The sequence below is a fragment of the Aedes albopictus genome, chromosome 2, assembly GCF_035046485.1.
Source record: "Aedes albopictus strain Foshan chromosome 2, AalbF5, whole genome shotgun sequence".
Taxonomy (NCBI): Eukaryota; Metazoa; Arthropoda; class Insecta; order Diptera; family Culicidae; genus Aedes; species Aedes albopictus.
In genome coordinates, this window is record NC_085137.1 from 489,298,152 (window position 1) to 489,319,886 (window position 21,735).

At 41.6% G+C, this 21,735-nt stretch overlaps 1 protein-coding gene across 2 annotated transcripts in view; it reads right to left on the reverse strand.

The window, feature by feature from the left end:
• The window catches only part of LOC109423294 (rap guanine nucleotide exchange factor 4), a 957,479-nt gene that overhangs the window by 518,171 nt on the left and 417,573 nt on the right, over positions 1–21,735 (reverse strand). For both annotated transcript variants that reach the window (XM_062854198.1, XM_029870605.2), the window contains exons 3-4: positions 9,270–9,412; positions 9,027–9,121 (exon numbers count right to left, since the gene is read on the reverse strand). In XM_062854198.1, coding sequence (XP_062710182.1) covers positions 9,027–9,121; positions 9,270–9,412 — 238 coding nt within the window. The remainder of the gene's footprint in view (positions 1–9,026; positions 9,122–9,269; positions 9,413–21,735) is intronic.

The following is a 21,735-nucleotide window of genomic DNA, read 5'->3' on the forward strand; positions in this document are numbered from 1 at the left end:
GCCTTTCTCGTCGAATATGTTCTCACATTATATTGTCGCGCTTATCTCAGATTCTCAGCTAGCTGCGTTCGAAACGCGCAGCCTCAGACCGCGCCAGACCGCGCACGTATGATTTGTACACGGTGTGCACCTTGGCTAAAACTGTTTTGCATCCGCCGGGTGGAGCTGTCAGCCGCCGTGTACAAATCAAACGGGCGCAATCTTATGGCGGCTGACTCAGATCAGCAGGATCTGAGTGATTAAGCTAGGATGCACAATATTCTCACAAATATAGCACATTTTAGGCTATATTTTATTGACCGTTGAAAATAAGAACGTAAGGTAGTAAATACAGTGAGACGTTTGTTTGTATGTGGGTTTAATCGCTTGCATTGATTTTATTTACTTTCGTAGTTCCGGCGAAGTACCAAACGCTGGTTGTGCAACCCTACCGCCAGTCTCTAATGTGGTATGAGCCTATTTCTTAGTTAACCGTACCGCAGGTTATTAAAAAGCCGTAATGTAAAATCGCATGGTACATTTGGTTACTTTCGATGCGGTACCCGGTAACCGAAACAGGTTTCGGAGCACTACCGGGTCTCCCAAATATAGTCTGACTATTTCATTGCTAACGTGCATTAGGTTACCTGAAAACACGATTAGTTTTATCTTATACTTGGGTATAGATCACTTTTACATTTGACCCCTTCCAGTGGGACACCCAGAACTGGTTTCGGGACACTGAGGCTATGTTCTTACAAATCGATCATTGTGTTATCAAAAAAGCTGCCATTTCATGTACTGTCAAACCCTGCGTATTCATTCTCTTTAATACGACATTTTTTATTTCGACAATGTCACAGTGTAATACACTGTAAATACGAATGATCCGATATTGTGTTGTTACTCACACTCGCAGCGGCTCCTCGTACAGCTGCTACTTCTGGTAGTTCAAATTTGATGCTTTCCGACACCTGATCCTTTTTGTGATCAACCGCAGTGAACTTCGGAAGCCAACAATCGTAAAAGAAACAAACTATCAATTCGTACCACCACAATATCTGTAGGATTTGTGTCGAAAAACAAATCCTACAAACTTAACAAATACTAAAATATAGTTAGTTTATCGAATTAAAAGTTAAACCAGGTAATTTCACAACAATTATTGGCATGGTTTTATGGTACCACACGCCTGGGTATGGTTCCATTTCACAATTTACCACTTTCGGTTTACATTTTACCACTTACCGATTGTGGTCTTAGACTAGTTTCATACAAATTTTTAATCAGTTTTCCTAAAAAGTCGCGAATTGATGTACTGCATGTGGGTGTGGTTCAATTATGCATTTCGCCGGTTCCGGCGAGACACTCGAAACTGGTTCCGGAACACTACCGTTAGTCTTAAATGTGGCCTGAGACTATTTTCTTGCTGACCGTTCTTCGCGCTATCGAAAAAGCCATTATTTAATATGCTGCGTGTATTTTTTGAGGCTCCGTTCTACATTTGACCACTTTCGTCGGGGCACCTAGAACCGGTTTCGGCACGCTATTGGTATTCCAAAGTATGGTCTATGATTATTTTTTCTTGTTAACCGTTCATCAGGTTACCTAAAAAGTCATTTCATGTGTCACATTTATGGGTTTCGTTCTCCTTTACATTTGATCACTTACGATGGCGCACCCGTAATCGGTTGCCGAACACTATCGGTTGTCCCAAATATGGCCTGAAACTTTTTTTTTGGCAAATCGAGATACCTAAAAATCTGCGATTTGATGTGTTGCATGCATGGGTTTGGTTCATATTTGGCCATTTCTGGCGGGACACCCAGAACCGGTTCCGGACACTACCGGTTCAGATATGTTCAGAGAAAATTTTCCTGCTTACTGTTCATCAAAATATCAAAAAAGATACTATTTGGTATGTCACATGCATGGGTTTGGTTTATTTTTATACTTGGCCCCCTCCGACGGGACATCTGGAACCGGTTCACTACCGGTTCCGATATGGTTTGAGAATGCTTTCCTGGCTTACTGATCATCAGATTATCTAAAAAGACGCTGTTTGATATGTCGCATGCATGGTTTTGGTTCAATTTTATATTTGGCCACTTCCGGTGGCCACTTCCGGTGGACACCCGGAACCGGTTCCGAAACACAACCGGTTCAGATATGGTCTGAGAATATTTTCATGCTTACTGTTCATCAGGATATCGAGAAAGTCACTATTTGATATGTCGCATGCAAGGGCTTAGTTCACTTTTCTTGATTGGCCACTTCCGGCAGGACACCCGGAACCGGTTCCGGAACACAACCGGTTCAGATATGATCTGAGACCATTTTCCTGCCTACCGTTCATCAGGTTATCAAAAAAGCCGCGGTTTGATATGTCGCATGCATTGGTTTAGTTCACTTTTTTGTTTGGCCACTTCCGGCGGGACACCAGGAACCGGTTCCGGGTCACTACCGGTTCAGATATGGTCTGAGACCATTTTTATAATTACCATTCATCAAGTTATCAAAAATGCCGTAATTTGATGTGTCGCATGGATGGGTTTGTAGCGTTTTCATATCTGATCCCTTCCTGGGATACCGGTCCGGAACACCTAAATGGCCATAACTCCGGAACGGCTGGACCGATCCGAACCATTTTCAATAGGAAACAATGGGACTGGATTCCGCGTCGAATGAACCGTTGGTCATCAAAATCGGTTGAGGTTTACTGCCAAAAAGTGATGTGAGTTTTTTTGTACACACTCACACATACACACATACACACACACACATACACACATACAGACATCACCCCAATTCGTCGAGCTGAGTCGATTGGTATATGTGTCACGTCGCTCCGAGCCTTCTACCAAAAAGTCATTTTTGGAGTGAACATATAGCCTTTCCAGTACACTTAGTGTACGAGAAAGGCAAAAAGTAGCATTCATTTCATCAATTAAATCAGCATTAAACTTATATTTTGTTCGTTTTTTTTTTCAAATCGCTCGTTCAACTTAGAAAATGCTTACGAAGTTGTTTTTCATCGTTAGAGTAAAGCGCAGTCCTCCCGAGTATAGCCACTTGCCACTCAACTAACCGGCTTCAACCAAAATATCCCGATTGCATTCCATCCCGCTCGAATCCCTTGCGTCTCTTTAGGTCAAAACCAACTTTTTCAGGAAATCATCATTCCATCCCATCCGGAATGCTGCGGGTGGGTCCAGTTTACCATAAAAAGACACCCGACTTCGTGACCTTTGTGCATTCCACAGAATAGCTTTGATTGTGTCCTGGTCGCCCCGGGGGGGGACCTCCAACTATCAATCCCTCCCCCCCTGCACTAACACTGACCGATGGCTTTGAAGTGAGCTGCAAAAGGTTGGTGCTCTTTTGAGAAACCCTTGAATAATGATGGCTTCTGTCCTTTCCACTCGTTTCCATGTATGAAAAAGTCAACTGAAACTAGAAGCCGTATTGTTCCTTTGGCTTTTTCCCTTTGGAAAGGATAGGTGAAAAAGAGTTTGTTTGTTCCTCACATGTGGTTCTTTGGCCTTTCAACAAGCTTTCGACAAACGGACGATTGTTGAGGGGTGTGCTCAGTCGGGTTGAGATATTGTTCTACGTCTAACCGACAGTGATTTGTTTTCTCTCGCTTGCAGTGCCGTTTTTTTACAATTACAGTAGAGGACGTTCGCTGAGTTACTCAACACCGCATTATCACAACTCAGTGTGAATATATTACGAAAACGCTGTCCATGGCGGAAAAAATGTATGATTTCTATGAAATCTATTTTTTGCTTCTTTATACAGCCATTCCATAGAAAAACGATATAGTGCAACTCCGATTGTCGTGAAACTTGGTAAATTCGTAGCTCTTCGAAAATAATAAGACTCGACTTTTTTTTATTTCGTCATTAGAATGACCAATTTTCAGTTAGGGTGGTCCTAAAAATCAAGGTTTTTAAAAACTAAAAATTTTCAAAAAAAATCATAGCTTTTGAACCAGTTGACCGATTTTAAACTTATTTTTTGTTTTGTTTGAATGCTATTGAATTGTAGTTTTAAGGAAAAAATACGTTCGAGGGGCCAAAATGTGTTTCGGTGCAAAAAAATATGCAATTATTTTAGATTTTTAACGTTTTCATGGTCTCGGGACCGAAGGGGTACCCTGGTTTTATATTTTTATCAGAAAATTCAGTAAATTTGGCGTAACATATAAAAAATCAGAGATGTATGTTTTCTAGTTATTCAGATATGTTTTTTTAAATATAGTGAGTCATATATCATCCCAATATTGATTTTTAGGACCACCCTATCTGAAAACTGGTCACTCTAATGACGAAAAAAAAATACGGGTCTAATTATTTTCGAAGAAATATTATAAAAAAATGTCTCGAAAAGGAGAAGCGACGATAAACAAATTTATTTAAGAAAAATGATTTCTGTAAACACTCAAACGTAAGCTAGATTAACAGTTTTGTCCAGTGAATCAAAATTCAACCATCGCGCAACAATAATGACAATGTCGCAACCTGTATTTGTTGCGACAAACAAACCCATGCGACATAAGTTTGTCCCAACTTGAAAATAATGGGATTAACATCGTACACGACGAGTTTAGAGATTTTTAAGCCTTGCATTGCGATTTTCGACGGTACCTTCGAGTCGGTAAACACTACAACTCTGGTGAAGCTCTATCATCAAACAGTTTCGACTTTGGGTTAGCAATAATTGATTATACACGAGTTGAAAAGTACGCAACAAATTCAGCTTCCGTTTTGTCTGCAACAAAAAAATTCGAGATCATGTCATTATCTGTTACCAGTAGGGATAAAGAGTAATCGTCGCACCTCCTTTGTTGCTTGTTTTGTGCCTTTTTTGTCTGACAATTCTCTTCACTGGTTTTGTCAAATTATTGCATAAAATGTCATGAGAAAATTAAGTATATTGATTTTTGGTTGGTTAAGCCTTAAAATTAGATAGATAAAAGCTAAAATAAATAGTTCTGCGTTGAAATAAAGACGTGCCCTAATGCCTGTGGAGTATACCTGTTTGATACTAGCATTACTAAATGAGTTAGAAGACTACTAAGTGAAAGAACTGCAAGAAGTGTCAGAATTTTTTTACCCTGTTTATTTAAAAGCAGATGTTCATACAAAAATGCAAGATGTGGTCAAACAATTGGCCTATTTAATTCAATCTGAAGAAATATAATATAAATGAGTCTTAGTTTTGAACGTCATTCATTTTTAACATAATTTATTTGAAAAGAACGTCTAAATTATGAAACAAGTAGTTCATGCTAGAACTTTGAATACTTTCGGTGCCATTTCTCGAAATGTAAGCCGGCCAATGTATGTTATTTCAGCCAGAATACAGTCTAGAAGATATTAGGAGCTATTAGAAGACGTAATAGTAGCAAACGCTGTGATTTATGCAAGTGAAACCATCATATTTCATCAAAACAATACATAACTACGTGATTTTTTGATGGTTTGCGTTATATTTTTCTGTCAAAAACATTGTTTTTCGTAAATTTTCAACCTGCACTCGTCATGAAGCTTTCATTGCATTCTTTTGAAACACTTCCGATAAAAGTTGTGTGAAGAATTCGCTTAAGTTAAAATTCACAAATACAAAGAGATTTAAAAAAAAAACTTCCGATAAAAATAACTACATCAAATCTCAATTTGGAAACATTCACAATATTATGACATATTTATATGAGATGCATGTAAAATTAATATGGCAACACTTCCAAAAACGATCTAACTCATGATTTACAAGTCGATCTATAATGCAGGTCACCATACAAAACGATTTTGTTGGATATTTTTCGAAATTTGTTAGTTTTTTTATTATGGAATTCCAAAAATTGTACAATTCGGCTAAACGAATGTCTAGGCAAAAAAATACATTTAAAGGTTTTTTATCCTCGTTTTTGTTTCAGTGTATATGTAAGTGTGATGTATCACATTTTTATAAAATGATACAAGATAAGCTATCACTACGATAAAACAGTTTTATCATAACCTCTTTTGTATGAGTTTCCTGACACTTTTTTTTTGAAAATTTGTTGGCCTCGGCTAAACGAATGTCTATCACTGTAGAATCGATTAACAGCTTAATAGCTTTGCTCCTTTCAAATCTCCTGGAGCAGATGGGGTTTATCCTATTTTGCTTCAGAAGGGATTTGATTATTTCAAACATGTTTTGAAAAATAATACTTGTTTGCAGTTTTGCTACAGGGTATACTCCCAAATCCTGGCGGGATATTACTGCAAAGTTTATTCCGAAAGTGGGTCGTGCGTCGTATGAAGAAGCAAAGAGCTTCAGACCTATCAGTTTAACCTCTTTTCTTCTGAAATGCTTAGAACGCATTGTCGATCATCACATCCGTGATGTTCATCTTGCCAACATGCCTCCTCATGTGAACCAACATGCTTACCAATCTGGAAAGTCCACTGTGACTCTTTTACACAAAGTTGTTTACGATATCGAGAAAGCATTCATTCGCTCAAAAGCAATCCTGCTTGGGTGTTTTCTTAGATATCGAGGGTGTCTTTGACAACGTGCCTTTCGATGCCATATTGGAAGCCGCACGGGGTCATGGTATATCTCCAATGATTTCCAATTAGATTCACCAAATGCTCAAAAACCGATATCTCTTCGCGACATTGCGTCAAGCGGCGATTAGGAAATTGAGTGTTTGTGGATGCCCCCAAGGGGGGAGTCTTATCACCACTTTTGTGGAATCTCGTAGCAGATACGCTATTGAGGCAACTCAATAATAGCGGTTTTCCTACCTATGGTTTTGCCGACGACTACCTAACATTGTTAGTCGGTATGTGCATCAGCACCCTTTTCGACCTGATGCAAAGCGCGCTTCAGGTAGTTGAGGGTTGGTGTCGCCAATATGGCCTTGCGGTTAATCCGAGTAAAACATCTATTGTTCTTTTACGGAAAGGCGACACCGTAATGGCGTTCGACCTTTGCGTCTCTTTGATTCTGAAATCGATGTGACCGAACAGGTAAAGTACGTTGAAGTTATTCTTGATTCCAAGCTTTCCTGGACACCTCACATTGAGTTCAGAATCAAGACAGCTTGTATGGCCTTCGGGCAATGGCGGCGAACCATTGGTACAACTTGGGGTCTAAAACCCAAGTATATCAAAGGGGTTTACACAACTGTGGTTCGGCCAATATTGGCCTATGGATGTCTTGTGTGGTGGCAAAAGGGCGAAATGAGAACGGTCCAATCAAAGTTAGGCCATCTCCAAAGGATGTGCCTAATGGAGATGTCTGGAGCGATCTCTTCATCTCCCACGGCAGCGCTCGAAGCTCTCTTTGACGTTGCTCCATTACACATTCAGAAGCACTTTCTTGCACTTACCGTCTACGGGTACTCGGTCTACTAGAGGAAACTCCTGTGAACCGCAGTTCAACACACACCTCGTTGTTTCCACTTTTGGTGAATTGGGACATAGTTGTCCTTGCTCCAAGTGATCTTACAATTGCTTGTAATTTTCCAAATAGGAAATTTTCCACGAAATTCCCTTCCCGGGAAGAGTGGACATCTGGTTATCTGGAGAGAAGTATTTCAGACGGCATCGTATGTTACACTGATGGCTCCCTTCTCGAAGGTCGAGCAGGTGCTGGTGTTTATTCTCGTGAGCTAAGGCTGTATCAGTCTTACTCACTTGGTAGACACTGCACCGTTTTTCAGGTCGAATTCTTAGCTCTTATGTGCGGACTGCAATTGACACTTCAGCAGCATGTAATGGGCAAAGTAATATACTTCTATTCAGATAGCCAGGCTGCTATTAAAGCACTTGCTTCGGCCAACTCTAGGTCAAAGATAGTTATCGTTTGTCGAACTCAAATCGAGGAGCTAAATTCGGCAAACGCTGATCACCTTGTATGGGTACCTGGCCATTCTTCCATCGCTGGTAAGGAATTGGCTGATGAGTTAGCTCGCACTGGAGCATCACATGACTTTATTGGCCCTGAGCCAGCTATTCCGATATCGAAGTGTTGGGTAAAGCTTCAGATTGACACCTGGGCTGCCACTCAACATAGACAATACTGGAATAGTTTGGAGTCATGTCGTCAAACCAAATTGTATTGTACAGAGCCATCTCCAAGGGTGACGAAGTATCTTACAAATCTGTCAAAGCAGAATTGCAGCATTCTGGTCAAAGCGCTGACTGGCCACTGCCGACTCAGCTATCACATGGCGAATATTCAGCAAGCTGATTCATTTGTATGTGATAGCTGTGAATCCGATTATGGAACTTCGTATCATTTGATATGTAACTGTCCAGTTTTTGCGCAACTGCGTTTCCGAGTATTCGGTAAACACTTATTAAGTGAAACTGACTTCAGAGACCTGAATATTCAGGATATTCTGTTGTTCTTAACCCGCTGTGGTAAAGAGCTATAGGCTCTCTTTCGCTTTATGCGTTATTACAGTGCCCTTTTCAGGGCGCTGTTTGAACCCATTGTGGTACGCTTATGCGTTAGTACCCTCTTCCAGGGTATTTTTTCTTATTTCCCTACCTATCCTTATCCCCATCCTTATCCTTATTTCCTTCCATTTCCCTCAGGTAGATTATGAAATAGACAATTATTATGGCGATGGCACAAATGTCCCAAATGGAGGATAACGTGCCTCTGGAGCCGGCCTTCTGATCCCTGATACCTGATAAGGGCAAAGGGACCCGAAACCCCTCCCTTGGGCACGGATAACTCTTAGTACATGAGTAAAATAATGTTTGCAGATGTCAAAATCAGATCGCTACTGTATTCTCATGTGGAACAATGAAAATAGTTTCACTTTTTGCTGCGGTCACTTTTTGTGTTGATGGGTTTTTAGCTTTTTTGTTACCTTAGAATTCCCACATGTTCCTATTTGTGCTGCCGCCCCCTTTTAATTGGATAGCAGAACAAATAAATTCAACTCAAAAGCAAACACCCCACCTTACTGGACCCAGAACCCAGCCCTCCTGTAACTATGTAGCAATGAAAATGTTTCACCGCACTTCATTCTCACTTACCTTGCTATCCTTGGTTTCCGCCCCATGGTAACGGACTTCCAGCTGACCTCCGAGAACCGCGTACCAGTAGCGACCCTGCTCGCCGGCCCGAAACACTACAGAAATCAAGAACAAAACGAGAACACAGAAAGGGAGAAAGAGTGAAATTTTAACATTCGATTCGATTGTTCACCACAATCGCACAACATTCAATCAACAACAATCGCAACAGCCCAGGCAGCCGGGAGAACGCTTGATGCTTACGTGTGACTCCCTTTTCCAGATCCTCGTAGAAGCCACACATGGCCAGCTGCTGCAGGGCCGAACCGGGCAAGCGGCAGAGTGGCTCCACCCGCCGCAACCGACAGGATATCAACTCGCAGTCCCGCATATTTCGCTCGCAGGGTCTGAAATGACAAGGGGGAGAAGGGGGCGGAAATTAATTTTCTGCAATCAGGTGGGGTTTGGGATGGTTAAAATACGATGTTATATTCTTATATTTCTTTGACTATCGTCATTTCTTCTCAGTTTTAGTTCACACATACAAAAAGACATTTTACCCCTATCCTTTGAATATTTATGGTTCGTCCTTTTTGAGTGGCCCCTCAGGCACGTTTCAATGCGCGTGGTATTGCGAAAAAGTTTATTTATTGTGTAAAATGACCGCAAGTTGACCAGGGGAAACCCGGCTGCGGTTTTTCAGGTTACGTTGAGTTGAGCATAATCATTGAGCACAATCAAATAACAAAAAAAAATGCTGTTAAAACTGTTTGTACATGAGTTTTATTACATTTTTCGGTGGTAAAAGGCTCATAAAATTTGATTTATATCCTTCAATCTCTGTTTGTATGGTGATGATCGGAATAATCGACACGCGGGTATTCAGAAAGACCATGCTGACCGGCCCTGCGAGCCAGCCGTAAAAAAAGACTAGCACCGGAAAATCAACAAGAGAAGAATGCGAACCGATACCAATGGCGACGACCACAGTGACGAAAAGGGACTTGCGATTGGAAGCTCGGTACGTGGAACTGCAGATCTCTCAACTTTATCGGGAGCATCCGCATACTCGCCGATATACTGACGGACCGCGAGTTCGGAATCGTAGCGCTGCAGGAGGTGTGTTGGGCAGGATCCATGGTGCGAACGTTTAGAGGTAATCATACCATCTACCAGAGTTGCGGCAACACACGTGAGCTGGGAACAGCTTTTATAGTGATGGGCGACATGCAGAGGCGCGTGATCGGTTGGTGGCCGATCGACGAAAGAAAGTGCAGGTTGAGGATCAAGGGTCGATTCTTCAACATCAGCATAAGAAACGTGCACAGCCCTCACTCCGGAAGCATTGATGATGACAAAGACGCATTTTACGCGCAGCTCGAACGTGAGTACGACCGCTGCCCAAACCACGACGTCAAGATCATCATAGGGGATCTAAACGCTCAGGTAGGCCAGGAGGAGGAATTCAGACCGACGATTGGAAAGTTCAGCGCCCACCAGCTGACGAACGAAAATGGCCTACGCCTCATCGATTTCGCCGCCTCCAAGAACATGGCCATTCGTAGCACCTTCTTCCAGCACAGCCTCCCGTATCGTTACACCTGGAGATCACCACAACAAACGGAATCGCAAATCGACCACGTTCTGATTGATGGACGGCACTTCTCCGACATTATCGACGTCAGGACCTATCGTGGCGCTAATATCGACTCTGATCACTACCTGGTGATGGTTAAACTGCGCCCAAAACTCTCCGTTATTAACAACGTACATTACCGGCGGCCGCCCCGGTACGATCTACAGGGGATACTCAAAATAACTGGGACAGGTAAAATTTTCACTTTTCAGAAAATGTTCAACTCGGTGTAACTTTTCGAAAAGGGCATCAAATATTCTCAAATTTTTACTGTTAGTTCATCAATTAGTTGTATATCAGTGGACAAAATTTGGAAAAGATCGGGCCATTCTACACAAAGTTATAAAGATTCTAGAAAAAGGTATAATTATCCGATAGCCAACTTTGAGCTGTTATATCTCCGGATTCAATGAACCGAATGCAATGAAATTTTGATCATTTATGACTTATATAATGAACTTTGAAAAACAGTTGACTTGATTTGAAATTATTAATAAAAAAAAAGTTATAGCGATTTCATTTATTCTATGATTTTTTAGTAAATTTATCTATTTTTCATGTGCATCCCATTACTTTTTCAATTTAATGCCGGCTATTTGGTAGCTTTCCTTTGAAACATATATATATTCAAGGCAATTAGAGGGAATTTAAATGAACTATAATTACTATCTCGAATTTTCAAACGATGATGAAGTTTTGGATAAATTAGTATTTTATCAGAAAATAATCAATTCGTTATAATTTTCTTTTGTGTAAAGAATTTTAAGTTATGTCAAAAGTTTTTGATAGCTCATTATATAAGTCATAAATGATCAAAAATTCATTGGATTCGGTTCATTGAATCCGGAGATATAACAGCTCAAAGTTGGCTATCGTATATTTATACCTTTTTCTAGAATCTTTATAATTTTGTGTAGAATGGCCCAATTTTTTCCAAATTTTGTCCACTGATACACAACTAGTTGATGAACTTACAGTAAAAATTTGAGAATATTTGATGCCCTTTTCGAAAAGTTACACCGAGTTGAACATTTTTTGAAAAGTGAAAATTTTACCTGTCCCAGTTATTTTGAGTATCCCCTGTAGAGCGACTGAAGCAACCGAATGTCGCCACCGCATACGCGCAGAATCTCGAGGCAGCGTTGCCGGACGAGGGTGTGCTCGATGTGGCCCCTCTAGAGGACTGCTGGAGTACAATCAAAGCAGCCATCAACAACGCAGCTGAGAGCACTATCGGGTACGTAGAACGGAGTCGACGAAACGATTGGTTCGACGAGGAGTGCAGAGCGGTTCTGGAGGAGAAGGATGCAGCGCGGGCGGTAATGCTGCAGCATGGAACCCGACAGAATGTGGAGCGATACAGACAGAAGCGGAAGCAGCAGACCCGTCTCTTCCGGGAGAAAAAGCGCCGCCTGGAAGAAGCGGAGTGCGAGGAAATGGAACTGCTGTGCCGTTCACAGGAAACACGCAAGTTCTACCAGAAGCTCAACGCATCCCGCAAAGGCTACGTGCCGCAAGCCGAAATCTGCAGGGATAAGGACGGGAGCCTCCTGACGGACAAACGTGAGGTGATCGAAAGGTGGAAGCAGCACTTCGACGAGCACCTGAATGGCGAAGAGAATGTAGGCACGGAGGACCAAGGCAGCGGAGGAAATGACTATGTTGGTGCAGCAGAGGACGGGAACGAACCAACTCCCACGCTGAGGGAAGTTAAGGATGCCATCCACCAGCTCAAAAACAACAAAGCGGCTGGTAAGGACGGTATCGCAGCGGAACTCATCAAGATGGGCCCGGAAAAGTTGGCCACCTGTCTGCACCAGTTAGTAGTCAAGATCTGGGAAACCGACAACGGACCAGATCTTCACCGTACGGCAAATCCTCCAGAAATGCCGTGAATACCAGGTCCCAACGCATCACCTGTTCATCGACTTCAAAGCGGCATACGACAGTATCGACCGCACAGAGCTATGGAAAATTATGGACGAGAACAGCTTTCCCGGGAAGCTGACTAGACTGATAAGAGCAGCGATGGACGGTGTGCAGAACAGCGTAAGGATTTCGGGTGAACTATCCAGTTCATTTGAATCTCGACGGGGACTACGACAAGGTGATGGACTTTCCTGCCTACTATTCAACATCGCCCTGGAAGGTGTTATGCGACGAGCCGGGCTCAACAGCCGGGGTACGATCTTCACGAAATCCAGCCAATTTGTCTATTTTGCGGATGACATGGATATTATTGCTAGAACATTTGGAACGGTGGCAGAACAGTACACCCGCCTGAAACGTGAAGCAGCAAAGGTCGGACTGGTGGTGAATGCGGCTAAGACAAAGTACATGCTGGTAGGTGGGACTGAGCGAGACAGGACAAGCCTTGGCAGCAATGTTACGATAGACGGGGATACTTTCGAGGTGGTAGAAGAATTCGTCTACCTCGGTTCCTTGCTAACGGCTGACAATAACGTGAGCCGTGAAATACGAAGGCGCATCATCAGTGGAAGTCGTGCCTATTATGGGTTCCAGAAGAAACTGCGGTCAAAAAAGATTCACCCCCGCACCAAATGTACCATGTACAAGACGTTAATAAGACCGGTGGTTCTCTACGGGCACGAGACGTGGACGATGTTCGAGGAGGACATACAAGCACTCGGAGTTTTCGAGCGACGGGTGCTAAGGACGATCTTCGGCGGCGTGCAGGAGAACGGTGTGTGGCGAAGAAGGATGAACCACGAGCTCGCTGCACTTTACGGCGAACCCAGCATCCAGAAAGTGGCCAAAGCCGGAAGGATACGATGGGCAGGGCATGTTGCAAGAATGCCGGACAACAACCCTGCAAAGTTGGTGTTTGCTAACCATCCGGTTGGTACAAGAAGGCGTGGAGCGCAGAGAGCACGATGGGCGGACCAGGTGGAGCGTGATCTGGCGAGTGTTGGGCGTGACCGACGTTGGAGAGCTGCAGCTGCAAATCGAGTATTATGGCGGCAAATTGTTGATTCAGTATTATCATGAATTTGATGTTAACTAAATAAATGAATGCTGACCGGCCGCGTTCGACAGCGGTCTCGGCTGTTTTTCTAAAGTTCAACTGGATAAAAATTGATTCCGCGGATGGTGCTTCCAACAGAAGGCTATTCTTAATGATTGCTAATTTACTAGTGGTGAACAGATACACATGGCTTTTCTGTTGAGATCGCGAGTGTTTGACTGCCAGAAGCTATGAAGAAATTTGCCTCTGGTGACGTGGTGCTAGAAAAATAGTCGATCCTTTTGAAAGTTGAGAGGACATCGTCCCGTGTTTAGGAAAAAGTGCATAGATCTATAAGAATATTCTCCAGGAGTAAATTTGATTGTGATGGCGTAGAAAAAAATGCGATAATAGAGATTCATGGTGAAAGTGTGAAGTAATGATAGCAATGCCGTAAACATAGCATCTGTTGCGACGTGCGCCGATCTATCTGTGCAGACTCTTTAGACCCCATGGTCGAATACCCCTTGACCGAAGACAACGCGTGACAGATAACTTGACAACTAAATAGAGGGATCTAGGGAAGATGTCAAATTGATGACTGGCAGAAATAAATGCTCACGTGAAATTGTTGGAAGCATTCTATTGGTGAAAAACATAACTTGAATTTTTCTGTATTGGCCCAATAATTACCGTGAGTAACTAGGCGAATACGAATGACGCAAAACTTACCCAAAATTAACTTATTTAGATAGGTACAGGGTGCGGCAGGAAAAAATGCGAAAAGTTCAAGGCACTATTACACGCTAAATATGGGATATGTATGACTATTTTTTCATGACAGTGTATCAGTCAATGTCTATATTCTAGCACTGAAAAATAAAAAATGAACACATTTGATGTTTAACATGTGATAATGTAGGCCTAATAAGCGGATATCAATAAACTGCGCGCCCAATGGTCATTAAACAAAATGACTATAACAGTAACAAAATTAGCTCAAATTCGATGAACAACCAGACCACACTGATCCAGAGTCATGTAGTTTCACATACCAGATGAAATAAGTACATATATTTGATGATATTGTAGAGAAAATCGAAAATTTTGTTTTATCAGATGCGAAATTTAGCGACCTGTGCGATTTTCTGCGGTTTGAAAATTCTGGTTGTCTTCATCTTCAGGCGCCGCCCTGTATAGGTTAGTGACCAAAATGGGAAATTTTTTAATTAACTTTTCAGAAAACTAGCCTATTATAGATCATGGAACGTTGAAACATAGTTTGGTTAATGTCAAATGGACGAAAATAAGGTTTGAAGTTGAAAAACACTTTCGCATTTTTTCCTGCCGCATACTGTACGTCGCCAAGCGCTCGGGAAGTGAATTTTGGCTGGTAAAATTGAGTTCGAGGTTAGAAGATATTGTAAGTAGGAGATGCATAATGAACTTGAACGTTAATTTCATTGAATTTATGGTCTTTCAGCATTACTGACTCATTTTCTGAGTACATATTACTTTATTTGTTGGGATCAGCATAAAAACTGGGAAGACCGATGTAAGTTTTTTGTAACTTTTGTAACCGAACTGAACTAATTAAAAAAACATCAGCTTACAGCTCTGAATTACACCTAAAAGACACGGTGTTACGGCTCGTGCGAATCCCGAAAGTTCCCCCCCCCCCTACAGCATATGTCGCTGAATGGGAACAGGCTCCAAAATTTGAAAATGATCATCTGTCGAAAGTTCCTCATGTATACCATTGGACAACGACCAACTTAACAGATTGGTGAGATTTTTCCAACATACATTATTTAACTTTCAACCTCAGTAACCTTTGTTATATTGTGCGTTTCAAGAAAAACACAATTATAGTGACAACTTTCCAAGGCCTTCAACGATGGATAAAATTTAATCGCAGTGCAAATGCCACGTGCAGTTGCAGCAGTCATCATATCACCCGACCGTATTTATAACTGCGGGTAAAAGTAGTCGCGAAAGTAGATTTTATTTTGATTCGTGTAATACTACCCGAGCAAAGTCTGATAGCAAATTGAAAACTAATTTTGATGTTGTGATATTGCAAATTTTGATAACTCAGGTTGATGTCGTTTTGGTCGTTTTAACGGTTAAAACATCAAAAATGAGAGCAGAAAAATGTTCCTGTGACAGCAAATTGAAAACAATTCCTGCTATCGATGATAGCAAATTGATAACTGTTTTTGTTACCAGCACAAGAAAAATGAAAAATCGTAAAATGTAGAGTTTTTTGGTTGATATCAAATTATAAACACAAAAGAATAATTCCACTAATGATATATCCCTAGAATTACTTTACATAGTTAACTTGAAAGAGTTAAAATTATTCTAACACTAAACATTTGCATTACTTGAAAATGAAAGCAAACTGAAAACAAAATTTGAAATCAAATTAAGTAAAGATAAACTGATATCAAAATGTGATATCAATTTGTTGGTGAATACAAAACATGTTTTCGATTTGCTGTAATTTTGTTGTTGGACTTTGCTCGGGTACTTATTCATATTTCAATCATATTCCTAATATGTCACAAACTTCAATATTGACAAAAAAATAGTCGGGCGTAATCTAACCCGAATATTTCCCAGGATGCTTCCTTGTACTGGCTGCGTATGTATTAGATTAGATTAGATTAGATTAGGAAGTGCTCATGGACCACTAAACTGAGAAGCAGGCATTGTCCCAGTGGGGACGTAACGCCAAGAAGAAGAATGAGAAGTAGATGTTCTAATACAATGCTTTTATCTTACTGCCATTTCTATTTTTTGCCATACTCGTACACCAAGTGTACTGGAAAGGCTATATGTTCACTCCAAAAATGACTTTTTGATAGAAGGCCCGGAGGGTTGAGTCACATATACCAATCGACTCAGCTCGACGAATTGAAGTGATGTCAAAAAACCCAGATTAATCCACCTAGTGGTGATAGTGCCTTTCTCGTCGATTATGTACTCAAGATTTTTCCGTCGAAGTGTTCCGAATCCTGAGAATACTCTAGAACGTATCAAATTTCATTATCTGTCAATGGAGTGGTTGGTGTCTATAAATAATAAATGTATTTGATGAAAAAATACGCAAACAAATAAGTAAAATCGCTTAACTCATCGGATTTGGTAAGAAACTTTCTAGGGGAGTCAAATTTTACCTTCAAATTTAAAAAATTCTTGATTTATTTACCGTGAGGTTGCCATTCACCGCTCATTCTGGGTCAATCATACAAAAAATATCAAATGATAGTAAGGTATCGTAACAAAAGTGAATGTAACATGCTGCCACATTAAAAACTTTCATTTCATCAAGTTTTTATATGGGTGTACCTGAAATCACGTTCTTAAAAAATTTTCCCCCTACTGCGCTGCAGGGGAGCATGGGAACTGTTCTAAGCAGACAGCGGGAGATAACACAGTTATACCCGTAAAAAATCCCTTTTGCCAAAACAGGATGAACTAAACATCATGAATCATCAATATTATGGTAAATAAAAGTTATTTGGTTTTTATAAATGAATAGTTCATATGGCTTCCTGAAAAAATAATCTAGTGAGCGGTAAATGGATGCATGAGCGGTAATAGGAGCCAAGAGATAACACATTTTAATTTTCATTTTTTCGGTTGTAAACATATCTTACGACCGGGGAGGGGACCTGGTGTGATGGTTAGAACACTTGACTATCAGGCCGAGGACCTGGGACCCTAGTAGCACATATGTTTTAGAAAAGTCAATGTAACTCCTATATGACCAAATTTGGTCATATAAGAGTCACATGAACTGATGTAGAACAAGTGTGCTACTGGGGGATCGAATCCCACTCCCGACAAACTCGCAAAATGTGAGTTCTTCCTTCGGAAAGGAAGTAAAGCGTGGGTCCAGAGATGAACTGGCCTTGGGCTAAAAATCTCGTTAATGCAGATAAAAAAAATTACGACCGTTTTAGATTTTTTCTATAATAACAACATAATTATTAGGTAGTTCACGAAAATAAATGTGCAATTTTCGCCAACGTCGATTTTAATGTCCCAAACTTTACAAAAAGGCCGTTAAATGAGCGGTGAATGGCGACCTCACGGTATTTGTGCCCTTCCTCAAAATGTTGAATTCCGACTAATATTTCCAAGGGGGGAGGGGGGTTGAATCCATACAAAAATTATTAGGTTTTCATACAAAAAGCGTTACAAGGGGGAGAGAGGGGGTCGGAAATGACCGATTTTAGCGTTACGTAATTTGTGTGCCATGCCTAATGCCATGCCCAATGTATTCAATCCTGATTCTGCGACACTGCCGGTTATCTTAAGTGTGGTCAGAGACTATTTTCTTGCTGACCGTTTATCTAGTTATCGAAATTTTGTGGTGATTTGATGTTTCGCATGCATGGATTTGATTCACTTTTTCAATTGGCCACTTCCAGCGGGACACCTGGAATCGGTTCCGAAACATTACCGGTTCAGATATGTTATTTGTGGATTTATTGGCAATCATCAGAGACAAATAACGGAAACAGCTTGCTTAGCGTGACGTGTTTTGACCTACTATTCTTCGGTCATCATCAGACCGGCATTTAGCTGGATTCACCTCTTCAACTTCGTCTGTTTTATATATAAGTGGTTCAGATACTTATGGTCCGAACTATATTCCTGCTTTTCGCTCATCTGCTTATCGAGAAAGTCGCTATTTGGTGTGTCGCATGCATAGGTATGGTTCAGCTTTTTAATTGGCCACTTCCAACGGGACACCTGGAACCGGTTCCGCAACACAACCTATTCAGATATGGTATATGGAATGAAAATAGCCGCTATTTGATGGCCGTATACTTGGGTTTGGTTCACTTTTTCAATTGGCCACTTCTGGCGGGACACCTGGAACCGGTTCAGTACACAACCGGTTCCGATATGGTCTGAAACTATTTTCCTTCGTACCATTTAACTGGTTATCGAAAAAGCCGCTATTTGATGTGATGATGAACGCATGCATGAGTTAAGTTCACTTTTATATTTGGCCACTTCCGGTGGAACACCAGGAACCGATTCCGGAACAATACCGGTTCAGATATGGTCTGAAACTATTTTGCTGCTTATCGTTCATCAGGTTATCGAAAATGCCGTGGTTTGATACGTCGCATGCATGGGTTTAGTTCACTTTTATGTTTGGCCACTTCCGGCGAGGCAACCAGAACCGGTTCCGGGACACTACCGGTTCAGATATGGTCTGAGACTATTTTTCTGCTTATCATTCATCAGGTTATTGAAAATGCCGTAGTTTGATGTGCCGCATGCAAGGGTTTGTGACACTTTCATATCTGGCCCCTACCTGGAGTACCGGTCCGGAACACCTAAATGGTCATAACTCCGGAACGGTTGGACCGATCCGAACCATTTTCAATAGGAATCAATAGGACCAGATTCCGCGTCGAATGAACCGTCGGTCATCAAAATCGGTTGAGGTTTACTGCCAAAAAGTGATGTGAGTTTTTTTGTCCACATACATACACACGCACACACATACACACATACACACACACAGACATCACCTCAATTCTTCGAGCTGAGTTGATTGGTATATGTGGCTCGACTTTCCGAGCCTTCTATCAAAAAGTCATTTTTGGAGTGAACATATAGCCTTTCCAGTACACTTAGTGTACGAGAAAGGCAAAAAAAAAAAACAAACTCACATCACTTTTTGACAGTAAACCTCAGCCGATTTTATTGACCAACGGTTCATTCGACGTGGAATCTGGTCCCATTGTTTCCTATTGAAAATGGTTCGGATCGGTCCAGCCGTTCCGGAGATATCGCCATTTAGGTGTTCCGGACCGGTTCCCCAGGAAGGGGCCAGATATGAAAATGATACAAACCCATGCATGCGACACATCAAACCGCGGCATTTTCGAAAACCTAATGAACGGTAAGCATAAAAATAGTTTCAGACCATATCTGAACCGGTAATGTTTCGGAACCGGTTCCGGGTATTCCGCCGATGGTGGCCAAATATAAAAGTGAACTAAACTCATACATGCGATACATCAAACCGTGGCATTTTCGATAACCTAATGAACGGTAAGTAGAAAAATAGTTTCAGACCATATCTAAACCAGTAGTGTTCTGGAACCGGTTCCGGGTGTCCCGCTGGAAGTGGCCAACTAAAAAACTAATGCATGCGACATATCAAGTAGCGGCTTTCTCGATAACCAGAGGAACGGTTAGTAGAAACATAGTTTCAGACCGATATGTTATATCTGAACTGGTAGAGTTCCGGATCCAGTTTCCGATGTCCCACCGTAAGTGGCCAATTATAAAACTGAACCAAACACATGCATGCGACACATCAAACCACAGCTTTTTCGATAACCAGATGAACGGTAAGCAGCAAGGAAGTGGTCAATTAAAAAAGAGAACCAAACACATTCATGCGACACATCAAATAGCGGCTTCTGCGATAACCAGATGAACAGTATGCAGGAAAATAGTTTCAGACCGGTATGGTATATCTGAACCGGTAGTGTTCCGGAACCGGTTTCGCGTGTCCCGCCGGATGTGGCCAATTAAAATACTGACGCAAATCCATGCATGCGACACATAATATAACAGGTTTTTCGATAATCCGATGAACGGTCAGCAACAAAATAGTCTCTGACCACCCCTAAGATGACCGGCAGTGTTGCAGAACCAGGATTGGATGCTTCGCCGAAATTACGAAGGTGAACAAAATAGATGCATGCGATAAAAACAAAATCTTGACAAAAGTAAAGCGATCTCGTCAAATCTCACCATTTTAAATTCCTGAGGCGTAATTATATAGTAGGATGGATCAACGTTGTATGGGAAAATTAAATTTTATCGCATGCATTAAGAAATATTTTTTTTGTCAAATTTCATATTAATCTTATAAACAGTGATAATAAATTATAGGCAGTGCAGAAAAAAAACTTTGTCGAATTGTTTGGATATTGATCGGCTTCCAGTGCTAGTGAAGGTGGTCAAGTAGTCAACTGAGGGGTTTGATTTTTTTCAGCTCTGCCTATACGTTTAACATAACGTCGGAATATAAGCCATCAATAAGTTTCCAAATTTGATTATGACTCTGATAAAATTCCTGCTTGCCGGGGCCCGTGGCGTAGTGGCTACACGTTTGCTTCATAAGCAGATGGTCATGGGTTCGATCCCAGCCCCGGCACTTTCGTCAGTTGCTCTTTCCCCCTGAGTCTGAGAGCAGCTCACACTAACCCTCTTCTGAGCCTATGGCTCAAATGGACCCGGATACTTGGACATCGGCGAACGGCAACTCATAATGGACCTCCAATCGGACTGGAAAAAGGACTGTAATATTTTAAACTACCTACTTTATAGCTATAATTATGGCATAGCAAATCTAGCAATAGATGTCAGCAGAAGTAGCTTCCTATCTTGATAGTCATTTGTTATATTGTCTATTATCTACCTACCTATTGATTTCCGGTTGTATAGATATAAATAGCCTGCATTACCTATAATAAGTCTCTTTTGTATTTCAACCGTTTAATAAACTACATCGGTAAGTTAGCAGTGCGGTCTCGTCTCTCATTCCCTCCGTCATGCAGAACAGCTGGCGACGAGGTAAACGGTAACGCGTGTGTAAAAGTTGTGTCTACGTCGGTCGTTACGCGACAGTGAGTCTATCACGTGGTTGTGAAGCAGTGTCTTTGTGTCGTGGAATCGTGAAACCATGGCCAATGTCGAAGGTGAAAACTCGAAAGCGACCGTACCGGTTACAGTGAATCGTGGAGGAATGATTGGGAGCATTGAGCCGTACGTCCCCGGTGAGTGCTTCGAAGAGTACAAAGAGCGTCTTGATATTTTCTTCGAGTTAAACGAAGTGTCCGCGAACAAACGCGTCGCAATGTTGATCACCTTGATCGGTCCGGAAACATACAAGATCTTGAAGTCGTTAGTGATCCCCGCGGAACCTAAAACAAAAGTTTTGAAGAACTAGTGACCGCGTTAAAAGGCCATTTTGCGCCAACAGTGAATGTGATCGCAGAACGGTACAAGTTTCACCAGTGTGTCCAAGCGTCATCAGACACCATCGCGGAGTACATTGTTGCGATAAAAACACGTGCTCA